The 26,998-nt window shown below is 39.8% G+C and overlaps 1 protein-coding gene across 1 annotated transcript in view; it reads left to right on the forward strand.

Annotated features, from left to right (window-relative positions):
* CCNY (cyclin Y) overlaps window positions 1–26,998 on the forward strand; it is a 232,513-nt gene that overhangs the window by 154,660 nt on the left and 50,855 nt on the right. Inside the window, exon 3 of the mRNA XM_047067359.1 lies at window positions 19,974–20,008. Within this exon, the coding sequence (XP_046923315.1) occupies window positions 19,974–20,008 (35 nt within the window). The remainder of the gene's footprint in view (window positions 1–19,973; window positions 20,009–26,998) is intronic.

Consider the following 26,998-nt stretch of genomic DNA (forward strand, 5'->3'; position numbering starts at 1 on the left):
CAGCCCCTAGCTTATCTCACTGTTCCCTGGCCCTTGGCTACAAAAGGACAGATATAAGTTATACAGTATAGTGAACATGAAACTTCTCAGTTGGTTTCCTGTAAAAGAGTAGCAGGAGAAATTTGTTAAATGACAATGTAGTGACCAGGATATTATTTTACAATGCTAGAGTTCTATGTGATTCAATCCGTGAATCACTAAGCTAAGCTCTAATTTAGAGAAAATCTGAAATTGACTAGAAAATAATCAAACATATGTTAAGACAGAGACTTCATTTATAAGAACTGATAACTTTTCCATAATGTTTAGATGACAATTTTGACATGGCATAATGCTGAAGTAATATTGGTGATCTTTACGTAAGCAGGCCACTGACTTGATCTGAAAGAATTTGGTACATTTACAAAACAATCAACGTTTCCAAGTGTAAGAATGATGATTCTAGGCATCAAATACCTGTGAAATAAGTTTTGAATATATTGGGTAAAAGCAAAACAGAACATTTTTCTCTTGGCCTGGTAAAGTGGGAAGCCATTGGGGGGTAGGATATTACAAGGGAAGAAAAGTGACAGTGGGGATGACGATTTGGAACAATGAGAATCTAAAACAAGTTTTTGTACTTAATGAATGCAAGGTTGGCATACTTTCAGGTTTGGGTCCTGTTTCCTGTGATTTCAAAGTATAGACCAACATCATTCAAGATATTTTCTAATTAGATGCAAATAGAATTTCAAAAGAGCCTCTAAATAGATGACATATACCTTGATTGTCATGGTAAAACGAAATGAGATTTTCTGACCTAACAGAAGGATTGCTCAGAAATGAGTTGGGAGGAAGTGTATCTTCCCCCTTCACCTTTACTGTAGATCTCATTGCCCCTTCCTCTTCTGGAACATCAGGGTATTGGTTACTCAGACCCTTCTGTTTAATCCTTCAGTTTCTCCTTAAAAGCTGGATCTTTCCATTCAACATGTAAACCTACTTGAGTCACACAAGAAATACAAGAAAAGGGTTGATGGGGTGTGGAAAGCAGGGGAAAGTGGGTGATGGGCATTGAGGAGGGCACCTGTTGGGATGAGCACTGGGTGTTGTATGGAAACCAATTTGACAATAAATTTCATAAAAAAAAAAAGAAATACAAGAAAAGGAAAAATAATCAATAGTCTCTCCCTGAGCTTTCCTCTCTATCTCCGCTTATCTCAGCATTCTCTTTTCCACTGGGATCTTCCCACCAATGCAGTTCTGTGGAGCATATATGGTAAGGTTGCTTGGGGACATTTTGGCTTCTGTTAGCTCTTTTGACCTCTTATGTGGCATTTGCTGCCTTGCTCCTTAAAACTCTGTTTTGGCCTTTTATATTTAAACAGGCCAATTTGTTGAAAACAAGTCTCTCTAACGAACAATTGCCTTATAAATAATTGAAAGAAATAGGTTTTAAATATAGGTAAATTTGGTAACTTTAATAAGTTAATTCTTCGGTATATTGATTATCAGTCAGGGAGTTATTTGGGGAATTGGTCCTGAGAAACCCTCCCTTTCTTTAAGGTCTTTCTCAGGCATCTTGTCCATTTATCCCTTTAATGTTGGTATTTCTAGGTTTCTGTGCTTTATTATACTCTCTTATCTTCTGGGTTTGCACACAGTTCCATGATTATGGTATCCATTTCAACTATAATGTCTAGCCAGATTTTTCTCTGCAGTGTTCAAATCCCTTGTGTCCATCTGCCTGCTGGATATCTTTATATCTGTCTCTAATTCAGCATGTCCCAATCAGAACTTAGTAACTACACCTGACGCCCTGCATTTTGTAATCTACAGGTCCCCCAGGCCAGGGAGGCCTTGAATTTTCCTAGACTCTCCCCTCTTCCCAAATCTCACATTGCTAGCAGTAGTGCTGGAGTGGACTCACCCTGACTTGCAGGAGCCGGTTGTGCACATCTCTTCCCAGTTCCAAGTTCATTGACACCATCTTGGGAGTTTGAAAATAGCCACAATAGGAGTTTTTACACCATAGAAGTTGGCAAATGCTACAAATCAGGGCAGTTTTTTTTTTTTTTTTAAGGCAGCTGTTAAACTTTTACCAGCACACCATTGCAGCCAGGTGATCAAGGTTGTATTATTTTTTACCTCTTAGATGTCCCTTGGATCTGACTGCTCTTTACCCATTCCCATTGCTGCCACCTCAGTCGAGACTCATATTTTCTCACTTGGATTACTCAGTAGCCTCTGGATTGGCCTTTGACCTTATCTCTTTCCAGCCCTATGTCTCTACTATTGCTAGGTGAAAAGATTTTCTGTAAATCGGATCTGATTATGCCACTTGCTGGCTTAAATTTTTTTCAGTGGCTCCTCAGTTGCCTTAGAATTAAATTTCAGATGCCTTAGTATGATAATAGACAGGACCCTTCGTCATCCATGAAGTGCCTGACTTCTCAGCCCACTTCCTTCTTTTGAATCTCTGTGCTTCAGCCATATGAAATCCCTTGCATTGCCCCTGGTGTGCCATGTGCCCTCATGTGCCTTTGCATTTACCTGGAGTTCCCCTTCTGTCTTCTATACAGCTCATTTCTTCAGTTGCCAAGCCTCATTTCAGCTATCACTTCTTCCCTGAAGATGTCCTTGATGCTTTGGGCTGGGTTAAGTGGGCCTTTGGTGAGCTTGTGCTATAGTATCTGAATGCTTTCTTCATAGTGTGAACCATATGGGGGTATTTAGAGCGATTTTCTTGTCTGTGTTGCCAAATAGCTCCCAGAGGGAAAGGAACATGTGATAAAGGATCTCAGTATTCCCTGTGTGCCCTGCTCTGCCTGGTACAGAGGATATGTTCAACTCAGATGATTGAAAGAAGGAAACAAATGACACAGCCATAAGACATTTTTTATTTGTCATCATTCTTTACTTGCATAGACTTACATTTTCATTACAAGACTCCCATACTTTTTTTTTTTTAATTTAAAACATTTTTTAATTTTAGAGTGTGAGCAGGGGAGAAGGGCAGAGGGAGAGAGAGAGAGAGTCCTAAGCAGGCTCCATGCTAAGCGTGGAGCCCAGCGCAGGGCTCAGTCCTACAACCCTGAGATCATGACCTGAGCTGAAATCAAGAGTCTGATGCTCAATTGACTGAGCCACCCAGACACCCCTAAGACCTTCATACTTCTTTTTTTTTTTTTTAAGTGTTTATTTATTTTTGAGAGAGAGAGAGAGAGAGACAGTATGAGCTGGGAAGGGCAGAGAGGGAGACACAGAATCTGAAGCAGGCTCCAGGCTCTGAGCTGTCAGCACAGAGCCCCATGTGGGGCTCAAACCCATGAACCATGAGATCCTGACCTGAGCCCAAGTTGAATGCTTAACCAACTGAGCCACCTAGGCACCTATAGACCCTCATACTTCTAAGAGTAGTAGAGCAGTTCAAAATTGTAGGTCCTTCCTATACCAATTTATTTTTAATTGGAAGAAATGTCATAATCTGAGATTATAAGGCACACAGCACCCTTTAGATTCCTTTCTTTTGAATCTGGTGATCCCTCCTTTCTTCTTGAGGTTGATGTACTCCTTTAGTAGTTTTGACTACATTTGTGGGTAGGAGGCTGTTGTTGGGGTGATGGCAGTTATGTTAGGGCAGCTACTGCCTGGGACCACAGCCAGGTGTTCTTTTGCCTTTGCAGCTCTCTGCTGTGCAGACCCATCATCCTCTTTCCTTCTTCAATACTTTATGGTCTGATGAACACTCTCTGTCTGCCATGCTCCCCACTGGCCTGCTGTTTGCTCTAGGTGGTATCTGTATTAAGTCATTAGAAGTTAGATTAGAATCTACTAAATTCTTTTCTCTGTGATATCAAAGAGATTTAAGCTGGCCTTGGATCCTTTTTCTCAGTGTTCAAAAGGAGACTGGAAAGTTTATCATAACAGAATGATAATGTAGTGCTTGCCTAATTAGATCTCTACCAGCTGGCTGAAGTTAGGGATATTCTGTCCAAAGCCAGACTGACGGCTCACTCAGTCTTTTCCTCACACAAATGGGATGTCATTGCAGTATTTCTTTTATGAGAGCCACTCAACAAAGAAGGGACCAGGGCTTCCTCTCAGGAGCAGGTGGGGTCCTGGGGAGTTGCCAGGTGAGAGAGAAATTAGTTAGCTTGGCCTACCTTGGTTTTTCATGCTATCATTTTGGCTTGTGGGGAAGAATTACAGTTCCTAGTAGCTTTTCCTTTTCTATACTATTTTATGTATTGTTTTAAAGATGTGAGAGCCTACTCTTAAGTACTAGGAGAAAGCAGCCAAACCACATCTTTTTAATTTTAACTAGGTATGGTTTATAGAGGTTCTTTTGCCTTAAAAAAGAATTTGTACAAAAATAAAAACTTATGTGTGTGTGCTTGTGTGTGTGTGTGTGTGCGTGCGCATGTAATCTGTGTTCAAGAGTTCCTTGAAACAATTAAAGGAATAAAAACCACTGTTGAGTGACTTGAAGCCAAAGTAGAAGTGTTAAAATTCAGAAATAAAAATATGAGCCATGGTTTTTTTGCACATTCTTTCAGAAATACTGAAATTGAAAAAACTGTTTTGTGGCCTTCCTTTGTTTAGGGTCATGTTTTTGTTCCTGGGCAGTGTTGAACTTCTCTGTCATGAGGGAACCAACCTTTTTGAACTCCTTTTATCTGGCATTTAGAAGCAGCTGACCCTGTGCCCTGCCGAGAATCTCTTCCATCTGAGCATTCCCATGACCTTTCTCTTGTCACCTTTCCTACATGTCCCGGTTCTCTTTGTTACCCTCTCTTGTGCTGTGTTCTACCATGCCCTTTTCTCCACCTCTCTGTCAGTCACTCTCTGTGTCTCCCTTACAGCTTATCAGGTTCCATAGGGAATATTTTTGCTGTTAGATATGGAAGAATCCATAGGACCCCAAAGCTTTTACACTAGTGATTTTCATAATTTTTTTTCCTTTGCTTACATACCATGGGAATTAATTTTGAAAAACTATGAACTCCTTGAACATTTTTATGTTTGCCAAAAAATTTTCATCCTATCCAAGGATGTAGTTTTTGATGTATTGTAAATATTGACATTTTAGAGTAAAACTATCTGTCTTTAAAAAAATGTTCCGGGGTGCCTGGGTGGCTCAGTTGTTTAAGCGTCCAACTTCAGCTCAGGTCATGATCTCACAGTTCGTGAGTTCAAGCCCCACGTTGGGCTCTGTGTTGACAGCTCAGAGCCTGGAGCCTGCTTCAGATTCTGTGTCTCCCTCTTTTTCGCCCCATCCCCACTCATGCTGTGTCTCTCTCTCTGTCTTAAAAATAAATAAAACATTTAAAAACATTTTTTTAGTGTTTCAAATAAAATCTCAATACCTTAGTGATTTGATAATCCACCATAAATATACCATAATTTAAAAATGTATGAACAACTCTTCTTTAACAGTTGGAAATTTCATATGATTTCTTTTTCATTTTGAACTTGTATTTCCATGTCATTTTCTCCATAGAGTTTTATCCTAATGTAATATATATATTTTTTAATGTTTATTTTGGAGAGAGAGAGTAAGTGTGCACACATCCCTGTATGCAGGGGAGGGGCGGAGAGAGAGAGAGAGAGGGAGACAGAGAATCCCAAGCAGGCCCCAAGCTGCCAGCCCAGGGCCTGACACAGAGCTCAGACTCACCAACTGGGAGATCATGACCAGAGCTGAAATCAAGAGTCAGACGCTTAACCGACTGAACCATCCAGGTGCGTCTAATATAATATATTTCTATGGATAGGTCTGCTGCAAATCTGATCTATCTTCCCTTGTTGGTTAAGGACATTTTTTCCCTTGCTGTTTTCATGATTCTTTCCTTGCCTTAGTATTTTGTGAATTTGGCTATGATATGCCTTGTTGATGGTTGATTTTTGTTGTATCTAATGGGAGTCCTCTGTGCTTCCTGGATTTTGATGTCTGTGTCTTTCCTCAGGTTAGGAAAGTTTTCTCCTATGATTTACTCACATAACCTTTCTACTCCTATCTTTCTCTCTTTCTCCCTCTTCTGGACCCCTATGATTCTGAGGTTGTTCCTTTTTACTGATTTCTCTAATTCTTAAATTGTGCTCTTTTGCCTTAATCTCCCTCTTTTTTTTCTGTTGCATTATTCTCCATAAGTTTGTCCTCTATTTCACTGATTCTCTGTTCTGCCTCATCCATCCTTGCCGCCACGGCATCCATCCATGATTGCAGCCCAGTTATAGAATTTTTTATTTCATCCTGACTAGCTTTTACTTCTTTTATCTCTGCAGAAAGGAATTCTAATCTATTTTCGACTCCAGCTAGTATTCTTATACTCGTGATTCTAAATTCTGGTTCAGACCTCTTGCTTGTATCTGTGTTGGTTAAATCCCTGGCTGTCGTTTCTTCCTGCTCTTTCTTTTGGGGTGAATTCCTTCATTTCATCATTTTGAAGGGAGAAAAGGAATTAATGAGGTAGAAAAACTTAAAATTAAAAAAATATTAAAATTAAAAAATTAAAAACACACATACACACACACGAAATCGAATAAATGATGCTAGATCCTAGGTGTGTTTTGGTCTGGGTGGTGAAAGTGGCTTGATAGAGAAAAAAGGGGGGAAAAAAAGGAAATCCTTTGACAATTTGAAAAAATGAATACACTGAAGTAGACTAAAATGAAATGATGGAAGTAAAATAGAATTTGAAAAGATTTACACAGAAGTAAAGAATATAGTAGAAAAAAATAAAGAAAAATATTTTTAATAAAACTTGAAAATAAAAATGAATTTTTTCTCTTTCTGTATTCAAGAAAAAGAAAAGAAATGAAAAAGAAAAAAGGAAAAAAAGGAAATTGTTTGAATATTTGAAAAAGTGAATACACTGAAGTAGACTAAAATAAAATGATGGAAGTAAAATAGAATTTGAAAAAATTTACACAAAAGTAAAGAATGTAGTAGAAAAAATTAAAAATATTTTAAATAAAAATTGAAAATAAAAATGAATTTTTACTCTTTCTGTATTCAGGAAAAAGAAAAGAAACGAAAAAGAGAAAAAAAAGAAAGAAAATTGAATAGATGGACCTGCTAACAGATTGAAATATGACTGAAATTACTACATTTTCCCGTAGAAGTCAGGCTGTGAAGCGCTTTATACTCCATAAATTAAGTAGGTGGTGAGACTTGTGTTGTTGAAGAGTGAGGTTGGCCCAGATGGGCAGGGCTTAGTGTAATGGCTCCGTTCTCCACTAGATGGCGCTGCTAGCCTACTGGGGTGGATTGTCGTAGCGCTCATAGGTGCGTATGCGCATGCGCGGGAGCAGTGAAAGTGGCCTCACCCAGCTACCCATTCTCTAGTATCGGAACTATGTTCTCCCCAATCAGCAATTGCGCACCCATCCTTCGTCTTCAGCTTTCGTCCACTCCCTGCTTTTTCACTGTCCGTGACCAAGCCTTAGGTAGTACCTCTCTCCCGAGTTTTGTCTCAGATACGGCTGTTTTCCCTGGCCCCTTACTTCTGAGGGACTGCGGCTTTGACCCATTCCACCCCTCTGTGGGGGGTCTCACCGAGCAATGGCCAAATGCTGGCTGCACCCAGGAAAGTTCCTGAGACCATGCTGCTGCTGGTGACAAGAGACTGTGGCCAGGTGCCGGTGTGCCCCCGAAAAAGTTCAGGAGATAGTGTAGCAGTAGTGTTTCAGGGATTTTGGAAAATCACAACACACATCTGGCACCAGGCTTCACCCTTAACGATCTTGTTCCAGCGCCAGCAAATGTGGTCGTTCTCCAGGGGTCTGTTGGGCCCAGGTGTCCTCACAGCCTCTATACCAAATGTCCTTCCAGCAGTGGAACCGCTTTTCCCCATGTGGCCCAAGAATCTCCTGGACCTCACTCTGCTCCTGGGGATTCGCCCTTCCCACCAGAGCACTGCCAGGTATCGAGCTGCAGAGTTGCAGACTGTGTGCTCCCCTTGTTTACAGTCTTAATGGAATTTAAGCCCTCTCCTTTCTCCTTTCTCCCTTTTTAGTTTAGTCCCTGTGGCTGTTTCCAATTTAACACTTTCTCTCCAGCTGCTTTTGGGGAGGGGTGCTTTTCCCATATTCTCCACCCCACCCCCTCGTTACCCCCATCTCTGTCCTTTCTCCCCCCCCCCCCCCCGCAAAAGCAGTTCTGTGCCCTCCGTGGCTTCTCTCTCCCCAAGTTCACCTCTCTGCACCGCATACCTGCTGAATTCTGTGGTTCAGGTTGTGCAGATTGTTGTGTTAATCCTCAGATCAGTTTTCTAGGTGTGTAGTATGGTTTAGTGTTGGTCTGGCTATATTTCGTGGACGTGAGACACACAGAAAACTTCCATACTGTTCTGCCATCTTGGCTCCCCCCAATGTAATACATTTCTAAAAGTCATTTATCACACTGTTATACTCCATTCCATGAAAATATGGAACTAATTTTAATTTTTATTTCTCACAATTATGAGTATCTAAATGTTAAAAGTAAATTCTGGATTGATGTATCATTATTGTTATCATTAGCCCTTAGTCGATGGAAACAACACAAACATATTAAAGTTTTAATGAATAATTATTGAACAGAAAAGTGACATAATTTTTAGAAAAACATCTCTTACTGAGATGCTTCTATGTAAGAATATTACACATTACTGGAATGAGGTGTTAGTCATCATCAAATTCTTTGTTTTTATAGATGTAAGTGCTGAGGAACTTTGCTCATATACACAAATAACATGGGAATAGTAGGAGATTTGTTATAGTAATATCACTAAATGCTTTCTATTTCATCTGGTTCTTATGTAAAAAAATCTCCAAGTGATTTATCATCCAAAATAATTCCTAATAATCAGCTACAGTTCTGTCTTGTTCTCCTTCAGCTTTGTTGGCAGAAAGGAATTGGAATCCTTTGATTTGCAAGAGAATTTCTCACCCAGTTATAGAAACTTCTCACTTCTGCAGTTTCTGGGAAGTACACCAAAAAGACTTTACCAGACATATAAAAATGACTTTTAATTATATCTGTTGTTAAAGAATAGCATTTGCATTTGGTGGCACTGGGTTTAACCTGATTGATACACTCAGGAGCCTTGGGAAAATAAATCTGTGATTCATTTCAGAACCCCTTGTTTGATTCCTCTGACCCGATTGCAGTCTGTATACCCCCCTAAAGCAGCGGTGATCTTCACTGTATTATGTTTTACTGCATTTACATCTCTAAGCCATGTACAGTGAGTAGCCCATAGAAGAAACTCTAATATATGTTGGATGAAACATCCCCATCTGTCCTTTTCCTCTGAACTAATGTTTTTAGCTTCTCTTTTGATTTAAATATATTTTTGTCAGAATGTTCTGTGTCCTTCACATGATCTTGTTGGCAAAGGTAGGCATCATTGTCAAACCAGACGGTCAAATCAGACTTACTTTCTGTCAGAAATGGTCTGATTTCATTTCTCTTCAATTCATGTCACGTGTCAGTACACATGCCCGTGACCACCTTCACTCTTCTGATCCTGGTAAATTTCCAGACAGGGATAATGAAGTATGTGTCTTGCCGGCAGCCTGCTGCACCTTCATGCTCATCCCTGTGCTCCCCTTGGCCTCTCCTTCAGAGCCTGCATCTTTGAAGGAGTCTAAACCTTGAAGAGGCCTGGTGCTAATAGAAACTGTCATCATTGTGTGGTATCTGTAGATTCGGAGCCAAAAGTCCTCACTGCACCCCTAGTAGAAATGTCCACAGGACTGGGTCGATTCCAGGCTGTGCTTTGGGTCATGGAACCTGGATTAAAGGCAGCAGACTCAGTCCTAGTGTCTTGTTTGTCCCCTTTGGTGCCCCTGCAGAGGTCTTTCATGTTGGGTTGGTGAATGCCCAGGATGGGTTGTCATGTCTTTTTTCTGAGATGTGGGAGAAAGGTAGCTGTGAAAGAGGAGGTGGGGATGGAGCCCCTGCCTCACACCTCAGCCATCTTCAGGAGTTCTTTGAACACTGCTGCTCTAATCCAGCCCTGAGATTCCTTTGACAAGATCATCTTGGGGAAAGAATTATGAAAACTAGTATTGCCTTACCCTATCTTTTCCTTCTCGTCTGGGGGAGTAGAGGCCTAAGACATATCAGAAGTCCAGAGTAGTGAAACGCCAGTCCATAAGTATGGGGCTGACTGTGATTTTGTTCAGCCTGTGCCAAGCCCCTGCTTGCAGGGAATCATTCTTTGTTCTCCAATTTGGCAGCCAGGGCTCTGGGACTGACCTTAGGCTCTTGAGTGCCATTAGTTAGCTTTATAGTTATGTAATCTCCTGGGTCATATTTTCCTATAAATTGGCAATGATCATAGCTGTCATATTGGTAGATTGTTGTCATGAGGCAATAGGAAGATGTCTTGAACTTCTAGTAAGCACTCAGTCAGTGCTTACAGTCAGTGCCTACTCTTGTACATGTGAAGCAGATACCTGGGTCCCTCAGTGCTGATACCTGGGACTCCCCTGAGCCATCCTATCCCAGGACCTCAGGCAAGGAGAAGCCATCCCCTCTCTTGGCACTGTAATTATGTTTTCCAGATGCGTATTTCCCACCACCTGATAGACATTCCATCTGGCAATCCCACAAACCCCTCAAGGTTGTCATATCTAAATTGGAAGTCACCATCTTTTTTCTCCTGTCTACCTCCTCTTCCTGTTTTTTTCAAGGATAAACCCGTGGTTAGTCTGGGTCCCCAACCAGCAGTCCAGGAGCCCTGTGATCATCTTACAGGCCTGTGATCAACGTCTTACATCCCATCTATCACCTAGATAGTTGGTATCTCTTCTTCCAGTGTCGTGACCCACAGCTCATATTCCCTTGGTCTATGACCACCGCCCTTTCCCATCTTCCTGTTTCCATCTCTGGAAGCTGCCAGAAGGAGTTTTCTGGCTGCCAGAAAGAGTTTTCTGGAACACAGTTCCACTAGGACCCCTCCTGCTCAAACTGTCCTTCTCCATCACCCACAAGGGACAGTGAGCCCTCGGGATGGCATGCATTCATTCCCCTTGGGCCCTTTCTGCCTTCCCTGCCAATCCTCCTGTGCCTCCCGCTGTGTGCTCCCACAGTTGCGCTGCTTCCAGTCCTGAAAGGCCAGTCCCTTTGCTCTGTCACACCACAGCTGATGCGGCATCCTCTGTCCTCAGTGCCCTTCCCTAAGTCTGCCTCTTAGGTGGTGCTTCCTGGACATCCCCACATTTCACCCATTCTGATGGACATTTCCCCAAATGTAACATCTCTGAAATCAGGACAGGCAATGGCTTCTCAAAATTTAGTTGGCAGGATTTTTTTTCCTTTCTTAGTGGCAAACAGAATAAAGGTGTACCATAAAATCAGTGGCATTAAATGCAGTGCGGTTTGTATATTCCCCTATTGTGGAGTTGATTTTTTTTATTGTTGTTTGTAAATAAAGAAATAGTGGGTTGATGTATCCACTAAATTCCATGTTGCTTTAGGATAGAGACTGTTTTCCTCATTTTGCATTCTGTGTACCAAGCACAGAAGCTAGCAGGTAGAAGAAACTTAAAAAGAAAATGTTTTGAATGAATAAAGTAATGAAAGAATGAAGCCAGGGAATCATGATGCATCCTGGGCAGACATGCTACAGCATTGTGACAGTCTCCGTGACAAAGTGGCTTTCTGTTTTGTGCCGCAGCATCACTTTCTTCCACGTTTCCTAACTTTATTAAAAACACATTCATTACTTGAGAGCAGGAGAATGTAGGTTTGTTTTAGGCTTAGGCAGTGTATTTGGACTTCCCCCTCCCAGGTCTGAACTTGACAGGATCATCCCAGCTTCAGGACAGCTCCCCTGTTTCTACAATCATTTCTTGACTTAATGAAGTAGGGTGATGTGGGGACTCTTGGCCATACTAAGCCCTGTAAGTTAAATGGACAAGGGAGGTCTTTTTTGGGCTCTATGACCCACTTTTCTTGGAAACATCGCCTTGCTCCAGTGTCTGATCTCTTGGGCCTTCCATTCTGGAGAAAGCTGTTTGCACAGTACAAACTCCGCTGAAATCAAATTAGACCCAACATGTCAGTTTTTCCTTAATATGCCTTTTACTTTATCATCTCTCCTAACCTAACCTATCTGTGCTTTTCCCAGATTAGTCGTCAGAAAATTGCTTAGTGAGCTGAGACCCAGAGCAAAGGCTTGGGGTGGTAATTCATCCCAGGTGGGGTGGAGCTTCATGCCATCTCCACCACAGCTGTATTCTGTTGTTAGCCTATCGCCCTCTGGCGTGTTGGTAATGATAAACTCTTTTCAACAAACAACTTTCAACTCTCCTTTTTAAACTGTGAGGACCTTCAGTCTCCCTTCATTTAGCACAAGCTGACCCTTTCTGTCCTTGTCACAGCCCCTCATGTTTGGCAGGGGCAGATGGCAGCTGAATTCCATTGCTAAGTCTGAGTCAGTCAGTACCAAGAGCAAATAATACCTTGGAAAGATTTCCTGAAGATAGTCTTGTTTTAAATTTAAAGCACAACCTTCTGGAATCAACCAGCTGCAAGTTTACATCCATCACTGTCTGTATGATCTTGTGCATCTGATCCATATGGTCTTCCTGAACCAAAGTAGATGAGAGTACCTCCTCATGACCTTGTCAGGGAGACCAAATATGTAATCTATCAAAGCTCTGAGTGCAGTACCTGAGAGAGCATAGGTTCTCAGTAGGTGCAGTCCTTATTCTGGGATGTAGGTACTCATTTGCTCACTTGGATTGAGTTTCTTCCCTGACCTCGGTCTCTGCCATCTTAGCATGTCTCAGATGTGGGTCCTTCTTTATGCTGACTGCAGTTCAGTCCTTCACGCTGAACACTGGGTGTGACTGGGAAGAGGAGTGATGACTGACTACCAGTGGAAGAGTGAAGGGTGGTGTCTGGGCTCTGCTGTGCCCAGGCCCATCTTTTTCTGTCTACATTTCTTGATACAGATAGGTCGACCCTCTCATTTACAAGTTGCTTCCACACACCTTGGAAGCAAACCAGGAAGAGGTCAGATAGCAAACAGCATTTGATAGCAGCCCTTTATAAAAACTATACAGAGCACTTTGAATCTCACCTTCAAAAATCAAGTGAGGGGTGCCTGGGTGGCTCAGTTGGTTAGGTGTCTGACTCTGTGGCTCAGGTCATGACCTCATGGTTCGTGGGATTGAGCCCCACGTCAGGCTCTGCACTGTGACAGCACAGAGCCTGCTTGGGATTCTCTCTCTCCCCCTTTCTCTGCCCCTCCTCTGTTCTCTCTGTCTCTGTCTCTCTCTCTCAAAATGCATGAATAAATTAATATTTAAAAAAATCAAGTGATAACTTCACCACCATGTACCAGAATAGATTTCTGGTAGGTCAACTAGTTGTAGGTTAACAGTGATGCATATAATTATAAATATCTACAAACAGTATAAGTGAATGTTAATCTCATAATGGGGAAGGGGGCATGTAAGCTTGTAAGACCAATAGGAGAAATTGCCTAAAATTGAGAACTTGTGTCAAAATGCATCATAAAAATTAAACCATCAAATGGGAACAATATTTTAATACTTAACGACAAAGGATTAATATACTCTTACGTATTAAAGAATTGTCATACAAACAATGACACTGCTAACACCAACAGAAAAATGGTCAGTATTTCTGTTGGTGTGCTGATATATGTGCACATACATGTTTGCACATGTTTATATATAAATATATTAAAATGCAAAAATGAACATGGCACATCTGTGTAAGTATGTATAGAGAAAAGACTTCCATTGATAGGAAACACACTAAAATACTAAGTTATCTCTGGGTTGTTGGATTATATATTTTTTCTTTATGTTTCTCTATATTTTCCTAATTTAAATTTTTATTTGTATTTTTTTCTTTATACTGCTCTACATTTTCCAATTTTTTTTTTACAGTAAGCATACATTTCTTTTATAATCAGCAAAGTTCTAAAAGAATCCATTTTATTTATATTTCTGTGCTTCTGAGTAAATCCTTTGACCCTAAGTATTCTCCAAAGTAAACAAAACATTTAAAGTTAGTTGGTAGTTTATTAGATGGACACTTGATCTTTGAATGGTTTTCTCCATAAACCTATGGAGAACTGTTACTTTTGTCACCTATTCTGTCTTCTGGAATCTTCTGTTTTCCACAGCTGATCTGCCCTAGACGTCTTTGCAGTTCTTCTTACCTTTTCATTTTTGTTTTATCTGCCTTGCTTATTTAGATTTCACTTTGAATGTAGAGAATGCCCCCTTCCTCTATACTCACGTTTAAAAAATAAATGCTGGTGTAGGACAATTCAGAGTGGGCCAGAGTTCTTGGGAAAGGTGCAGGAGGGGCACCTTGTTGGGTACTGACCTCATCAGGATGCCCAGTGCAGGGCCTGTACGCATGGGGTGAATGTTCCTACACAGCACAAATCTGTGCCTGCCATTGGTGTTCATGACTTACATCCCCTGGCAGGCTATGAGCTTAGAAAGACTGGAACCTCAAAATGTCTTTGCATTTGCCTTCAAGCTGTGCTTTCTAATGGGACTCAATGGTTGTGTTTTGAATTAAGTGAATGATTGAATTCACTGAATTATTGAAAACTGTGGAAATTGTGTGGTGGTCTCAAACTTATTATAAGAAAAATTAATGTGAACTTTAATTGTTTAAAGCCTGATTCATGCTTACCCACAGGAAAAAAGAAAGGAAAAGAAAAAAATTTATTTTGAAACAAATTTTTGTGGTCCCAATTGGCTCTGCTATCCCAGCAATCACTTTTACATCTCAAAACAAAATTCTGTAATTCTCTACATTGTCATCAAGGCCTCCCTGTGTGGCCTGCCAGTCCCTCACATTCAGAGTAATTAATAAGCTAAATAATTTTTCTTTGTGGAGTAGTTTAGCTCTGTTCATATCAGATACTAATTATCTGTTGTCAAATGGAACTCATTTCATTCAGGTTACAGGCACCAGGGACATTGCCTTGGGAGGAGGGTAGTGCAGAGAAAGGAGCCTGGGGAACCCAGCAAGCCATCCCTGTCTTTTCCCTTGTAGTCACTCCTTGTCTGGGCCTGCAAGGGCAGCTTCCTCATTGTCAGAGGAAGGAGGTTGGCTTACCTATTTAAGGACTTACTTAGTCCTCACATTTTGTGTCCACTTGCCATTGGGAGATCTATTTTACAGATGGAACAGGGAAAACCAAGATAATTTTTTAAATGCCTATCTATACAGGAGATTAGCTGAAATTGCATTTAGGTTGTTAACAAATCCTCAGCAATTAAGCTTTTAAGCTTTTTTTTTTTTTTTTTTTTTTAAGAAAATTGTATTCTTGGGGTGTCTGGGTGGCTCAGTCGGTTAAGCGTCCGACTTCAGCTCAGGTCACCATCTCACGGTCCGTGAGTTCGAGCCCCGCGTCGGGCTCTGGGCTGATGGCTTAGAGCCTGGAGCCTGCTTCCGGTTCTGTGTCTCCCTCTCTCTCTGCCCCTCCCCCGTTCATGCTCTGTCTCTCTCTGTCTCAAAAATAAATAAACATTAAAAAAATTTTTTAAATAGAAAATTGTATTCTTAAAAGTAAAATTTTTCTTCTGTGACATTGTGACAAGGGAATGTCACATAGCAACCTAAGTGAAGTTTTGGCTCTCTCGGATTACAGACTCTGCCATTTTCTCCTCATTTTATCTGGAGAAGACTTTTAATGCTAACCGTAGCGTCTTTGCTGATTTTAGAGGGCTTATTTTTAAAGCCTCAAATACGTTTTCTACTTAAGTCATTATGGACTATTTTAATAGCTACTTAAAAATTCTCTTAAACCATCATAGATGGGATCAAAGGAGATAGCTATTATTTCTTTCCCAGGAAAGTGAGATTTATAATTGACACCAATTTATTGCCTGTTTTCCCAACAAAGCAAAATATGACTATTAGTCTCTCAATTATGTAAGAACTCTGAGGACTCCAGAGATTTTGATTGATAGGTTATTAGTAACCAAAAATATTCAAGTTTAAAGATGATTAAAGCTAATATCAGAAATGAATTGGCATATTGCTTATCCCATTACACAAAACGAAATGTGTAAAAGCCATTTCAATTTCAGAGCTGAGTAATGGCCTCAGTGGTTTCAGATTTATTTTAAAGACAGATTTGGATTTAGGTAATATAATTCATCTTTTTTTGGTGATACCATTGTAAGAGGTTCCACTTATTTTTAGTATTTTTTCTCCTATGGTAGTATCTTCAACGTTTTTTTTTATTTTTTTTTATTTTTGGGACAGAGAGAGACAGAGCATGAACGGGGGAGGGGCAGAGAGAGAGGGAGACACAGAATCGGAAACAGGCTCCAGGCTCTGAGCCATCAGCCCAGAGCCTGACGCGGGGCTCGAACTCACAGACTGCGAGATCGTGACCTGGCTGAAGTCGGACACTTAACCGACTGCGCCACCCAGGTGCCCCTCCTATGGTAGTATCTTAATCCTGCTCCTGCTAGCTTAGGGGAAAAGGAATCATTAATTGTAAGGGCACCAGGGTATCCGAGAAACCTTACAAGTCATTGGAAGTAAGGACTAAAATCCATTAGGAACTAAGGAAGCACCTACCTTCCCCTCATCACTCTCCTGGCCTCCATTCATCTCTGCATGGCAGCTGTGTTAGAGATCAAGACTAACCACCACCCCCCCAACAGTTTTGCTTATTCAGTAGGAGGAGTCATAGCTCTCAAAATATAGTCATACACATGGCTATGGCTTATTACAAAGAGCATATACAAAGCAAAATCAGCACAAGGAAAAGGTGCATGGGCAAAGTCCAGAGGAAACCAGGGACAGGCTCCAAATAGAGTTCTGCAGGATGCACTAGGTCTTCCCAGTGACAACTCGTGATATGTGCTGGCCAGGGAAAGTCCTTAGAGACCCATTGCCCAGGATTTTTACTGAGGACTGGCTAAGTAGGCAGCCTCTGCCTAGTATGTACCAAAATTCTAGACTCCCAGGAGGAAAGCAGGCATACAGCATAAGCCATATTGTTTGTGCAGTGAGCCACTTTTAACAGTTATGGAATGGCAGGAACCATCCCCAAATCCATATTCCCAGGCACCTCTCTTTCAAACAAGCCATTTTAGAGATGGCAGTCAGACCTTCTGTGTTCACTCTTCTCTGCACAGGAGATGCACTTCATCCCGCCCACCCCATACCATCAGATAAGGTGCTGGCAGTGATGGCTAGCAGCAGCAGGTTCCCAGGAGAGAGAATTAGCCCAGCTAGGAATGGGTATCTACCTGGTGATTCCAGGCAGTTATGGCCAGGGTCACCTAGTACAAGCATGGGTATTGGGAGTTATTTTTGTTTGTGTAGGGACTGGCAGTTGGTTTGGGAATTCAGGAGACACTCCATCACGGAGTCAGTCATAGGTATGCATGTGTGGAAAAGCCTCTCAGATACAATGTAGATTTGATTTTGCAAAGGCCCTCTTAGCGGTGGCATCACAAAATAATACAAAATACAAAATAATGATTCAGGCCCTGTGAACCCAGATTTTGGATCAGATTCAGCAGGCCCAGTTGCTCTGAGGGAAATAGGGTAATATGTAGGTATTTATTTGTATAATAACAGTGAGGGCCTAAGATAATTCTGTAATAGATTTGGATACTTTATCCTTGGGTATTTTATAATTGTTCATGAAGTTTGGTTTTTACTATTCTAATTTGAACCAGTTGGGCTTCATGGAAATCTCCCGATTCTTCCCTCAGATTTATATTTGTAGAAGATGTACAAGAAGAGTATATACTTTTACAGTATTCCTACTTGTTTAGTGTGGTTTTGTTTTATTTTTTGGTTACAAACTTTCTTGTTAAAACTTTCAGCCCATACTATTGAAGATTCTCCTCTGTTTTTGATTAATTCTTAATTTTTCCAGTAGCATCCATAAAGAATCTCTGATATTCCTTGAAGCATGGATATCTTTTGTCTGCTGGAAGCTGGGTGATACAGGGCATTAAGGTGACCTTGGAGGCAGTTCCCATAATTGGGAGACACAGAGCCTCTGCACAAACCTATTTCTGGATGCCCTTGGAAGGACTAAATGTCACCCAAAGAATTTGCTGGAAAACTCATCAGGTCTACTGCCTGTATAGAAAGTGTTTCCAGATCCCTTCAGCCAATGGAAACCACCACAGAAATGTCATCCTACCCCTATGTGATAGAGCAGCTCTGACTAGATGCATAATAATTTAGTACTGACATGCACATGTGCACACACACATGCACACAAAGTACGTATGCCAGGAAGTTCAAACCCAGTGCTTCCTGTTAGATCCTGACTTTTCTTTTGTTATGGTTCACATGTGGATGATGCTTCTTTGGAACTAGGTCAGAAGAAACCCTGCAGCCTCCACACTGTGAATAGCAGACACTGTTGTATATGCACTTGAGCTCTCTGTGTGTGGGTCTGGTCTCCAGCATGGCCAGGGTGACTCACACTCTGTGTGCTGTGCATGTCAGTGGCCTGCAGATGAATCCCTCTGATGCCAGGTGTAGGCACCTTCTCCCAGCAGCATCCTCAGGCTGGTTTTTGCTTTGTATCTCAAATATCTTTGACATAGGAAGAGGGACAGCAGTCATTCCAGGGATATTAGGACTTCTCAGGAAAACAGAAATGTTTCCTTGTGAATTGAAAACAGAATGTAAACATAGGAAAACATTTCACAGGCCCCTCAGTCAGAGCAGCTGAAGGGCTTTTGAAAACTAGTGAATCTGCATTTGGGTCATGGCCTGCCAAGAAAAAAGTCCACCTCAGATGAGGTGGATTTGTATGCTATTATTTCAGGATACCCTGAGATAGCATTATTGATTCCCAGGGACCAAGGATGTCATCTCCTTGAAGGAGGCCCATTCTTCATATCCTCTGCAGTGATCTACTCAATAAATGTGTTAGCTGACTATTATGTACCCTCAGAAGTAAGTCTTCAGGAAAGAAGAGGCAAAACTCAATTATACTAAATAGTTTTAATAATCCTCTGAGCTCCCTGTCACCCTTCTACATCTTTGGGGCTGAGGACCCCTACTTTGGGGAACACTAACATCTGGTGTAAGGAAGGCTGAGCCATTCAGTATAGGTCATGCTGCATAGACAGCAATAGGAGAAATGATCTTTTAGACAGGGCAGTGTTTTTTGTTTTTTTCTTGGTGGTTGTTTTTTTAATGTTTATTTTTGAGAGAGAGAGACAGCGAGTGGTTAAGGGGCAGAAAGAGAGGAAGACACAGAATCCAAAGCAGGCTCCAGGCTCTGAGCTGTCAGCACAGAGCCCAACGTGAGGCTTGAACCCATGAACTGGGAGATCATGACCTGAGCCGAAGTCGGACGCTTAACCTACTGAGCCACCCAGGCGCTCCAGGGCAATGTTTTTTTTATTGTGACTTTTACCAGCCTTTCTGAGGGAGAGGGTGCTGCAGGATGCTCCAGGAGGCTGCCTAGTGAGAAGCCTGGTTTTTATTCATTAGCACCCAGCACGGAGAGTAATTGGTTTCTGTGATAAAGAGCACCATTGATGTACATTATCTTTCCCTGGTCTTAATGCTGTGTTATGGGTATTGTTGTTAAGTATTTCACCAAGATTTTAGGGACCTTAATGGGTCTGGTGGGTTAGAAACAAGTATTCTTATTATTGATTAATCATCTTAAATTAATGGATGCATATAGGTTTTGTGAGAAATTTACTAATTAATATATTGTTTAGTTACCGGAAAGCTGTCACCACTCAGTTAATCATAGCTGCAGTTGTTTTATTAGGGTGCTATACCTTAAGTGGGTGTATGGTTTGCTCTGTTAGCCAAGTTCAGATCTGCATTTGTGCAGGTCACATAGTCTTATAAATAGGAATTGAGCAACTAGGTATGTTGGTTGATGGAAGGATGGGACTGTGACACAAGAGGCCCAGTCCTCTCAACGACCTGCAAGGGGTTGGCATGCAGGCATGTAACATTTCTGTTGCATCTTTTGTCTTCACAGTGAGAGAAAAACGCAAGAGTCTCTTCATTAACCATGTAAGTGAAGCTGTCTCCTTGTGTTCTTCATAATGATTATACTGTGTAAAGAGCTTAAATAACCATGTCTGTAATAGGTGCAGATGGTTCATGTATTTTATCAGTACGTGGAAGAATGTGAAGAATGTTATGATGTACTCACTTTGGTTTGTAATTGGACAAGCATGGCTTGATATTTCCATTGCCCCAAGTGTTTTTTCAGAAGCCCCAAACTGCAGTTGTTCATGGGAAGATGTGTGTGAACAACACCATAGCACATACTATGCAGGTACAAATGAAAGCCACTTCTTTTAAATTCCTCATTCTCTCCTTCTTCTACCCCAACTCCCAAATTACTATTTTTTTTGTCTGTAACTCACTTCTATTTGAATAAACACAGAATTGTTTCAAAGAGGCTATCTGCCTCCACACACTCTTTCCTCTCCTCAGTTGTTATTTACAGATCCTCTAGTAGAGTTTATGTGTTCTTTTGCTCACAGAAGAATAAACTTGATAACTCTTTAGTTTTAAAAGGATTACAAAAATTCAGCTCTAGACTTTTGGCCGTCCCAAGCTGTATCTCCATCCCCTGCTGGCCAGGCATAAAGTGTCCCTGTGAGCTACTTTGTTGTTCCTCCTTGAACAGCAGATGCAACTGTCTGGCTACATCTCTGCTCCACTCATCCTCCCACTAACCTCCCCACCTCATGATACCCCAGCTTGTATCCTGCAGGAGTGTGGAGACCTGCCACTTTCCTCTCCCTCCACATAGATGTCTCTTCATTTAGGAAGGAAAACTGTCTCCATGAGGTATGGAATGGTGAAGTAGGTAAAATTTACCAAAATAAGTGTGCTATATATGCTCATACTGAAAAAAGGAATGATGTATTTGACCTTACAAGGGTTTTTCCTCAAAATTTCTAGACTGTCTGTATGTAAGTATTTGTCGATTATGAAGTATATGGCACTGAGGCTGTGTTAAAGAGACTTATAGCTATAATACTGCCTTCTCTGACCTTTAGAAATCTGGAAAAATGCATTTGAAAAGAAATTCATAAGCTGGGCCCATGCTCTCAAGGGGCTCCATGCTTGGCCATTAGGAGGTCAGTAATTCCTTCTTAGGCAGTGTCAGTGTATATATGCATATACAATGTTCAAAGGGTCAGAGAGGGGGTCTGTAGTTTTTTTTTTCAGATTCTTAAAGCATTCATGACCTCTTCCCTGGCCTTCTCAAATTTTGAAGCATCAATGTGTAAAGCATCTCTGAAGTTAAATGTTATGTCACAAGGAAAATATATACCTTTCTTTAAAAAAGTGGTATATACCTAGACATAGAAATTTGAGTGATTTGAACTAATTTTATAAATCCTTACTTTTCATCTATTTGCCTGCTGGATGCTCTTGGATACTTTCTGACTCATTAGCACGTCTGCCAAGGAGCTTGCAAGGGAAAGAGGAACTGATACTGCAGTCACGCTACCTTTACATTGCAGCTGTATTAAGGTGTTTTGAAGAAAGAGGAAGAACATGCCACCCTGTTCTGATTGTGGCTAGCAAGACAGAGTTGTGCTCTCATAGTGCTAATCTGAAGATCTGTTTTTATATTTTCTCCCACTTAACATCACACTTTGTGTTGTATACAGACATGGCACACACTGAGTAAATATCTCTTGGGCTCAGAATATGGATTAGAGTGGTGGGCTATGTGTTGTAACCCAGCTCAGCCCTCAGACTCTTACTATAAAACCTCTCATATCCTGACACAAGGAGTGAAATCACACAGTTGTTGAAATCTGCTCACATGTACTTGTTCCTGCATAAAAGAAATCTCTGTGCTGTCTTATATAACAGATGACTGTGCCAACAGCATGACCCTCCAGTTCATGAATAGACCAGTTGCAAAGTAGCATATTGGCTCTGCCTGTGCTGGGAAAAGCCATTGGAATGTGCTATTCCAACCAACTGAAATGTCATTTGAGTGAAATTACTGCAGATTCATTTAGGCTTATAAACCAACTGTGCTTTTCAGATTTTGAGACACTTGGGTGTTATAAGTTAGAGCAGTAGACAAAGGATGAGTCATCATCAACAGTACAGTCTATTGAGTATTTTGCCATGTTTGTGCCAGGCTGTTCTAATTGGTTTAACCTATTTACTCAGTAACCATGCTGGGTAGGTACTATTTATCATTTACATTTTACAGATGAGGAAAGTGAGGCACAAAGCAGTTAGCCAAATAAACAGTGGAACGAGAATTGGGACCCAGGTGATCTGGCTCCAGAACTCCCCTCTTAGCTCTCATCCCTATATACTGTTTCTCAGAGGATGTTGCCAGTTCTTGCCAGTTCCCATTTGAATGGAGGTTTAGCTTCTTTATCTGAAGTTAGAGATCATTTAATTTTTATGGGATAGTTTGTAGGACTCATTTCTGAATACAGGCCCTAACCAAAATTTGGTATCTAATTTGTTGTTAAACTGTGGAATGATGGTTATTCTTTGCCCTTGCTTATAAAACACTTTGTTTTTTATTTGCTTTATTGTGAGGGATATTGTTTCTTTAATTTCTCCGAGTTTCTGAATAACCTACTTAGTACATGTTGCTAAGATAATCTACAAAGAGGCTACTGTTTAAGAAAAATGAAAGCAGTGGCTGTAGGTAAGCCATTTGAGAATGGTGGGGGTAGTCAGCTTCCCTCCTGGATAATGATGACTTCAGGGGAAATAACTTCCACCAAGTGGAGAAGAATAAGATTTTTCTGGCTCCTGGCTATTGGTACCTTAGTAAGTGACAGGAGTAGACTTTGGGAACAATCTACAGGGAAAGGATCTACAGTAGAGAATGGAACCCCAGGCTGGAAAAGAGATGGGCCTTTAATTGCCTGAGAAGAGTTAAGACAGTTATAAAGGAATAAGTAAAAGGAGGCTGCTTTTAAAAGAATTATTATAAGTTCTAAAGCTTGAAACCATTTGAGGGTAAAGTTCTCTGGTATTTTGACAGTTAGTTAAATTAGGGTGAATTATAAAGATTAGTATTAGAATCATCATCTATATTTTAGATGTAATTAGTATTAACAGTTGTAGGAAAATTTAGTACATTATGAAAGACACTTAGGTTATTAAAAGAGGGTGGGCTAAAGAGCTTTACTTAAAGCTCTTATTCAACATTTGCTAAAGTTTTGGCTTTGCTTTTTAAGGATAGCTACTTTAATGAATCTTTTAATTAAAATGTGAAAATCTCTGATTATAAATTGCGAGTAGCATTGCAAGTATCTAGAGTCTGGAATCACTTTTGAAACTTAGGGAAAACTCATGCCTTTTACTTCGGTCTAATTTTTCTATGACATCCTTTTGCTACTTGGTGATGGCATACCTAAAGTGAATTGATCATTCTAAGAAGTCTTTAAAAAAAAAAAAAAAGATATAAAAAGAATGAACAGGAAGTTGAGTGGCTGGCCTACCTTACTCTCATGCAAAACTGTTAACAGTATTTGTCTTAATAATGAGACAGGTGATAGTTCTAGGAACTTGGTGAGAGAATAAAATAACTAAAGGGTGTTATTTATCAGTTAAGCAACAGACACACTTTTAGCTGGACTTGGAACCAAAAGGATTTTACTCAAGTCCTAGACCTACCACCTGATAACTTGGGGACCTTGAAAAAGTCTCCGTCTCATAGAATGGGTCATAATTCCTGGCCTGCCTGACTCAGATGATATAATAGAAAGGAAGGTGATTTGCAAACTAATTTTAACACTATATAAATATGCTGATGTTATTACTGTTACTGTCTATTAGAGTATAGGTAAATTTTGTTTAATTTTCCAAGTTCAGTACCAAAACTGATGAAAGTCTTTCTGGTATTTTGAGTATGGATATAGTGTTTTCATAATTGTTAAGATCAGAGTGGAATATATTCTATTCAACTTTGTTTGAGAATATTATTGTAGAGAGTTCACAGTCCTCTTAAGTAGTAGAATTCTGAATTGATTTCTGCCTTCTAGCTTTGAATGGGATAAGAGTAGATTCCTTCTAAAATGTGTCTCTTCTGGCTATACTCTTCATCTGTTAACCCATAGAAGAAGCCCAAGAATGAAGTGAGTTTGATTCAGGAACTGAAGTTTTAAAAATTCTAAATCTTGTTTTGCTTCTTTGGGAAATTATCTCTCAATATAACACAAACTTATTGACTAACTGTTATGTTAACATCAACATAATATGCTTGGACGGTATGAAAGAAGCCTCATTACGATTTTAATCTCAGTAAGAATCTAAAAGTCCAGGAAGATTAAAGAATCCAACTTACATTTTGAAATGACTTCAAATTTATAGGAAAGTTGTAGTAATACAAGAGTACAGAATTTTTACAGCTTACCACGGGAACCTTAGATACTCTGGTTCTTACACACTCGTTCACTTGACACAGAATGCTGAAGTAGTGGACACAGTTTGTTATATTCTCTCAGTGTCTAGAGTGTCTAGAAATAATAATGGTGTGCATACTGATAATGTTGAGACAAATGAGAAGTTTGTGTAGGATGTCAGGTCTTTGAATGTCTTGGTTATGTATATAGAGCACCTTTTCTTGCCCTGTTTCTTTCATGTTTTTTCCTACCCACCCTTCCCTTTCTTCATTCTGTTACTCTAGTTGTGTGGCACAAGTAAAGTGAGGCTTGTAAAATGTAATGCTCTGTACAAATATAGCTGACAGGTGGAATTGCTTCCCTGGTGCCTTCCTAGGTCATTTTGAAAACTACATTATCCTTGTTAAGACAAGTGAAGGGGTCACTGAAACAGTGTTAGGCTTTGTCCTAGAAAATTCACGGCATATTGTTGGTGGGAGTTGCTGTGTTTGAAACCCTGATCTTTTGTATGTACTGTTAGGATCTCATCTGTGAATAAGCCAGCACAAATTCTTGACCACGGTTACCTGGTTTTCATATTGCTTAGACATTGCTATATGGACAGAAGGAGCTGTTCTTATAGGACTTCAGTCTGTGACTTCCTAGTTCCTTTGTTGTCATTCACTAAGGGTAGAGGGGACACAGCTGTTCCTCACGTGAGCCAGACAGGCACCCTCCTTACTATGCCACTTTATTTTTCACTTCCTTGCTCTCGTAACCTGTTTCAACTTCATCACCTTGCTTAGGGACTTCTGGAGTAGAGAAAGCAAAGAAAAAACATGAAGTCTGAGAATGAGCAAGGACTTTGCCAGAAAAGCCCTTCAAGAAGCAGATTGTCTTTCCTCTTACCTTTTAAGCAGAGGTTCCCACTCCAGCATCTGTGTGTTACAGTCTGCTCTTATACTTTATATAAACATTGTTATATATATGTATGTTATATAAAGTTATATATATATGTTTATATATATATAGTTATATATATGTATGTTATATATATGTTATATATATGTTATATATATGTATGTTATATATGTTATATATATGTTATATATATGTATGTTATATAAATGTTATATATGTATGTTATATATGTTATATATGTATATATATGTTATATATGTTATATATGTATATACATATATGTATATATATGTTATATATGTATATACATATATATGTATATACATGTATGTATATATGTTATATATGTATATACATATATATGTTATATATGTATATGTTATATATGTATGTTATATAAATGTTATATATATGTATGTTATATATATGTTATATATATGTTATATATATGTATGTTATATATATGTTATATATATGTATGTTATATATATGTTATATATGTGTTATATATATGTATGTTATATAAAGTTATATATATATATGTTATATATATATAGTTATGTATATATATAAAGTTATATGTGTTTTATAGTTATATATGGTATATAGTCATATAAGCACATATAACTTCTACACACATTTATATTTAACTTTTTTTGAAAAAATTCAAACTTACAGAAGTTGTAATAATAATACAATAAATTCCCATATGCTCTTTACCCAGATTCACCAGTTTTAGGCCAGGTTTTATCACTTTATACGCATCCTCTGATCATTATCCAATATTATTTTTTCTGAATGTTTGGGAGTTAGATTGTCTGCATCATTCCCTTTACATCCTAATACTGTACTGTGTATTTCCTAATACCAAGGGTATTCTCTGTATAACTACAACATTGTTATCAAAATCAAGAATTTGGAGCTCCTGGATGGCTCAGTCAGTTAAGTGTTTGATTCTTGATTTTGGCTCAGATCATGATCTCATGGTCGTGAGATCGAGTCCTGAGTTGGGCTCCATACTGGGCTTGGAGCCTGCTTGGGATTTTCTCTCTTCCTCTCCCTCTGCCACTCCTCTGCTTGTGTGTGCGTGCGCACGCTCTCTCTCTCTCTCTCTCTCTCTCTCTCTCTCTCTCTCAAAAAAAAAATAATAATTATGAAAACAAAAAACAAAATCAAGAATTTAACATTGGTACAGTTCTTTTAAATTAAGTAGCCATAGTCCAACTGTGTTAAGTGGCCGCATGATAATGTCCTATGTAGCTTGTTTTTCTCCGGTACTGATTTCAATCCAGAATCACACATGGCATTCACTTGATGTGCCCCTCAATGTCCTTTAATCTGGAGAGATCCTCAGCCTTTTCTTGTCTTTCATGGCATTGGCATTGTTGAAGAATACAAGGCCAGGTATTTTATTTTATTTTATGTTATTTTTAACAGACTATTTCTTATTTTGGATTTGTGTGAAACATTTGCAGCCAGACTACTTCATGGAATCCTCCCTTGTCCTTCTTAGTGCTTCAAATCTGGAGACACAATATCCATCTGACTTCATTGGTGATGTTGATTTTGATCACCCTGCAAGATGCTGTCCAGATTCTCTACCATGTATTTAACTGCTTTTCCCCTGCCAACTATTAAGCAGTCTGTGGGCCATGCAAACATCCTTCTCCTTATCTCCATCCCCAGATTTAGCATCTATTGATCATTCTTGCTTGAACCAATCCTTATATTTTGGTTGGAAAATGCTAAT

This window comes from Lynx rufus, unplaced genomic scaffold, assembly GCF_022079265.1.
Source record: "Lynx rufus isolate CCGP_SWC_20201006 ecotype Redwood Valley unplaced genomic scaffold, mLynRuf1.p SCAF_7, whole genome shotgun sequence".
Taxonomy (NCBI): Eukaryota; Metazoa; Chordata; class Mammalia; order Carnivora; family Felidae; genus Lynx; species Lynx rufus.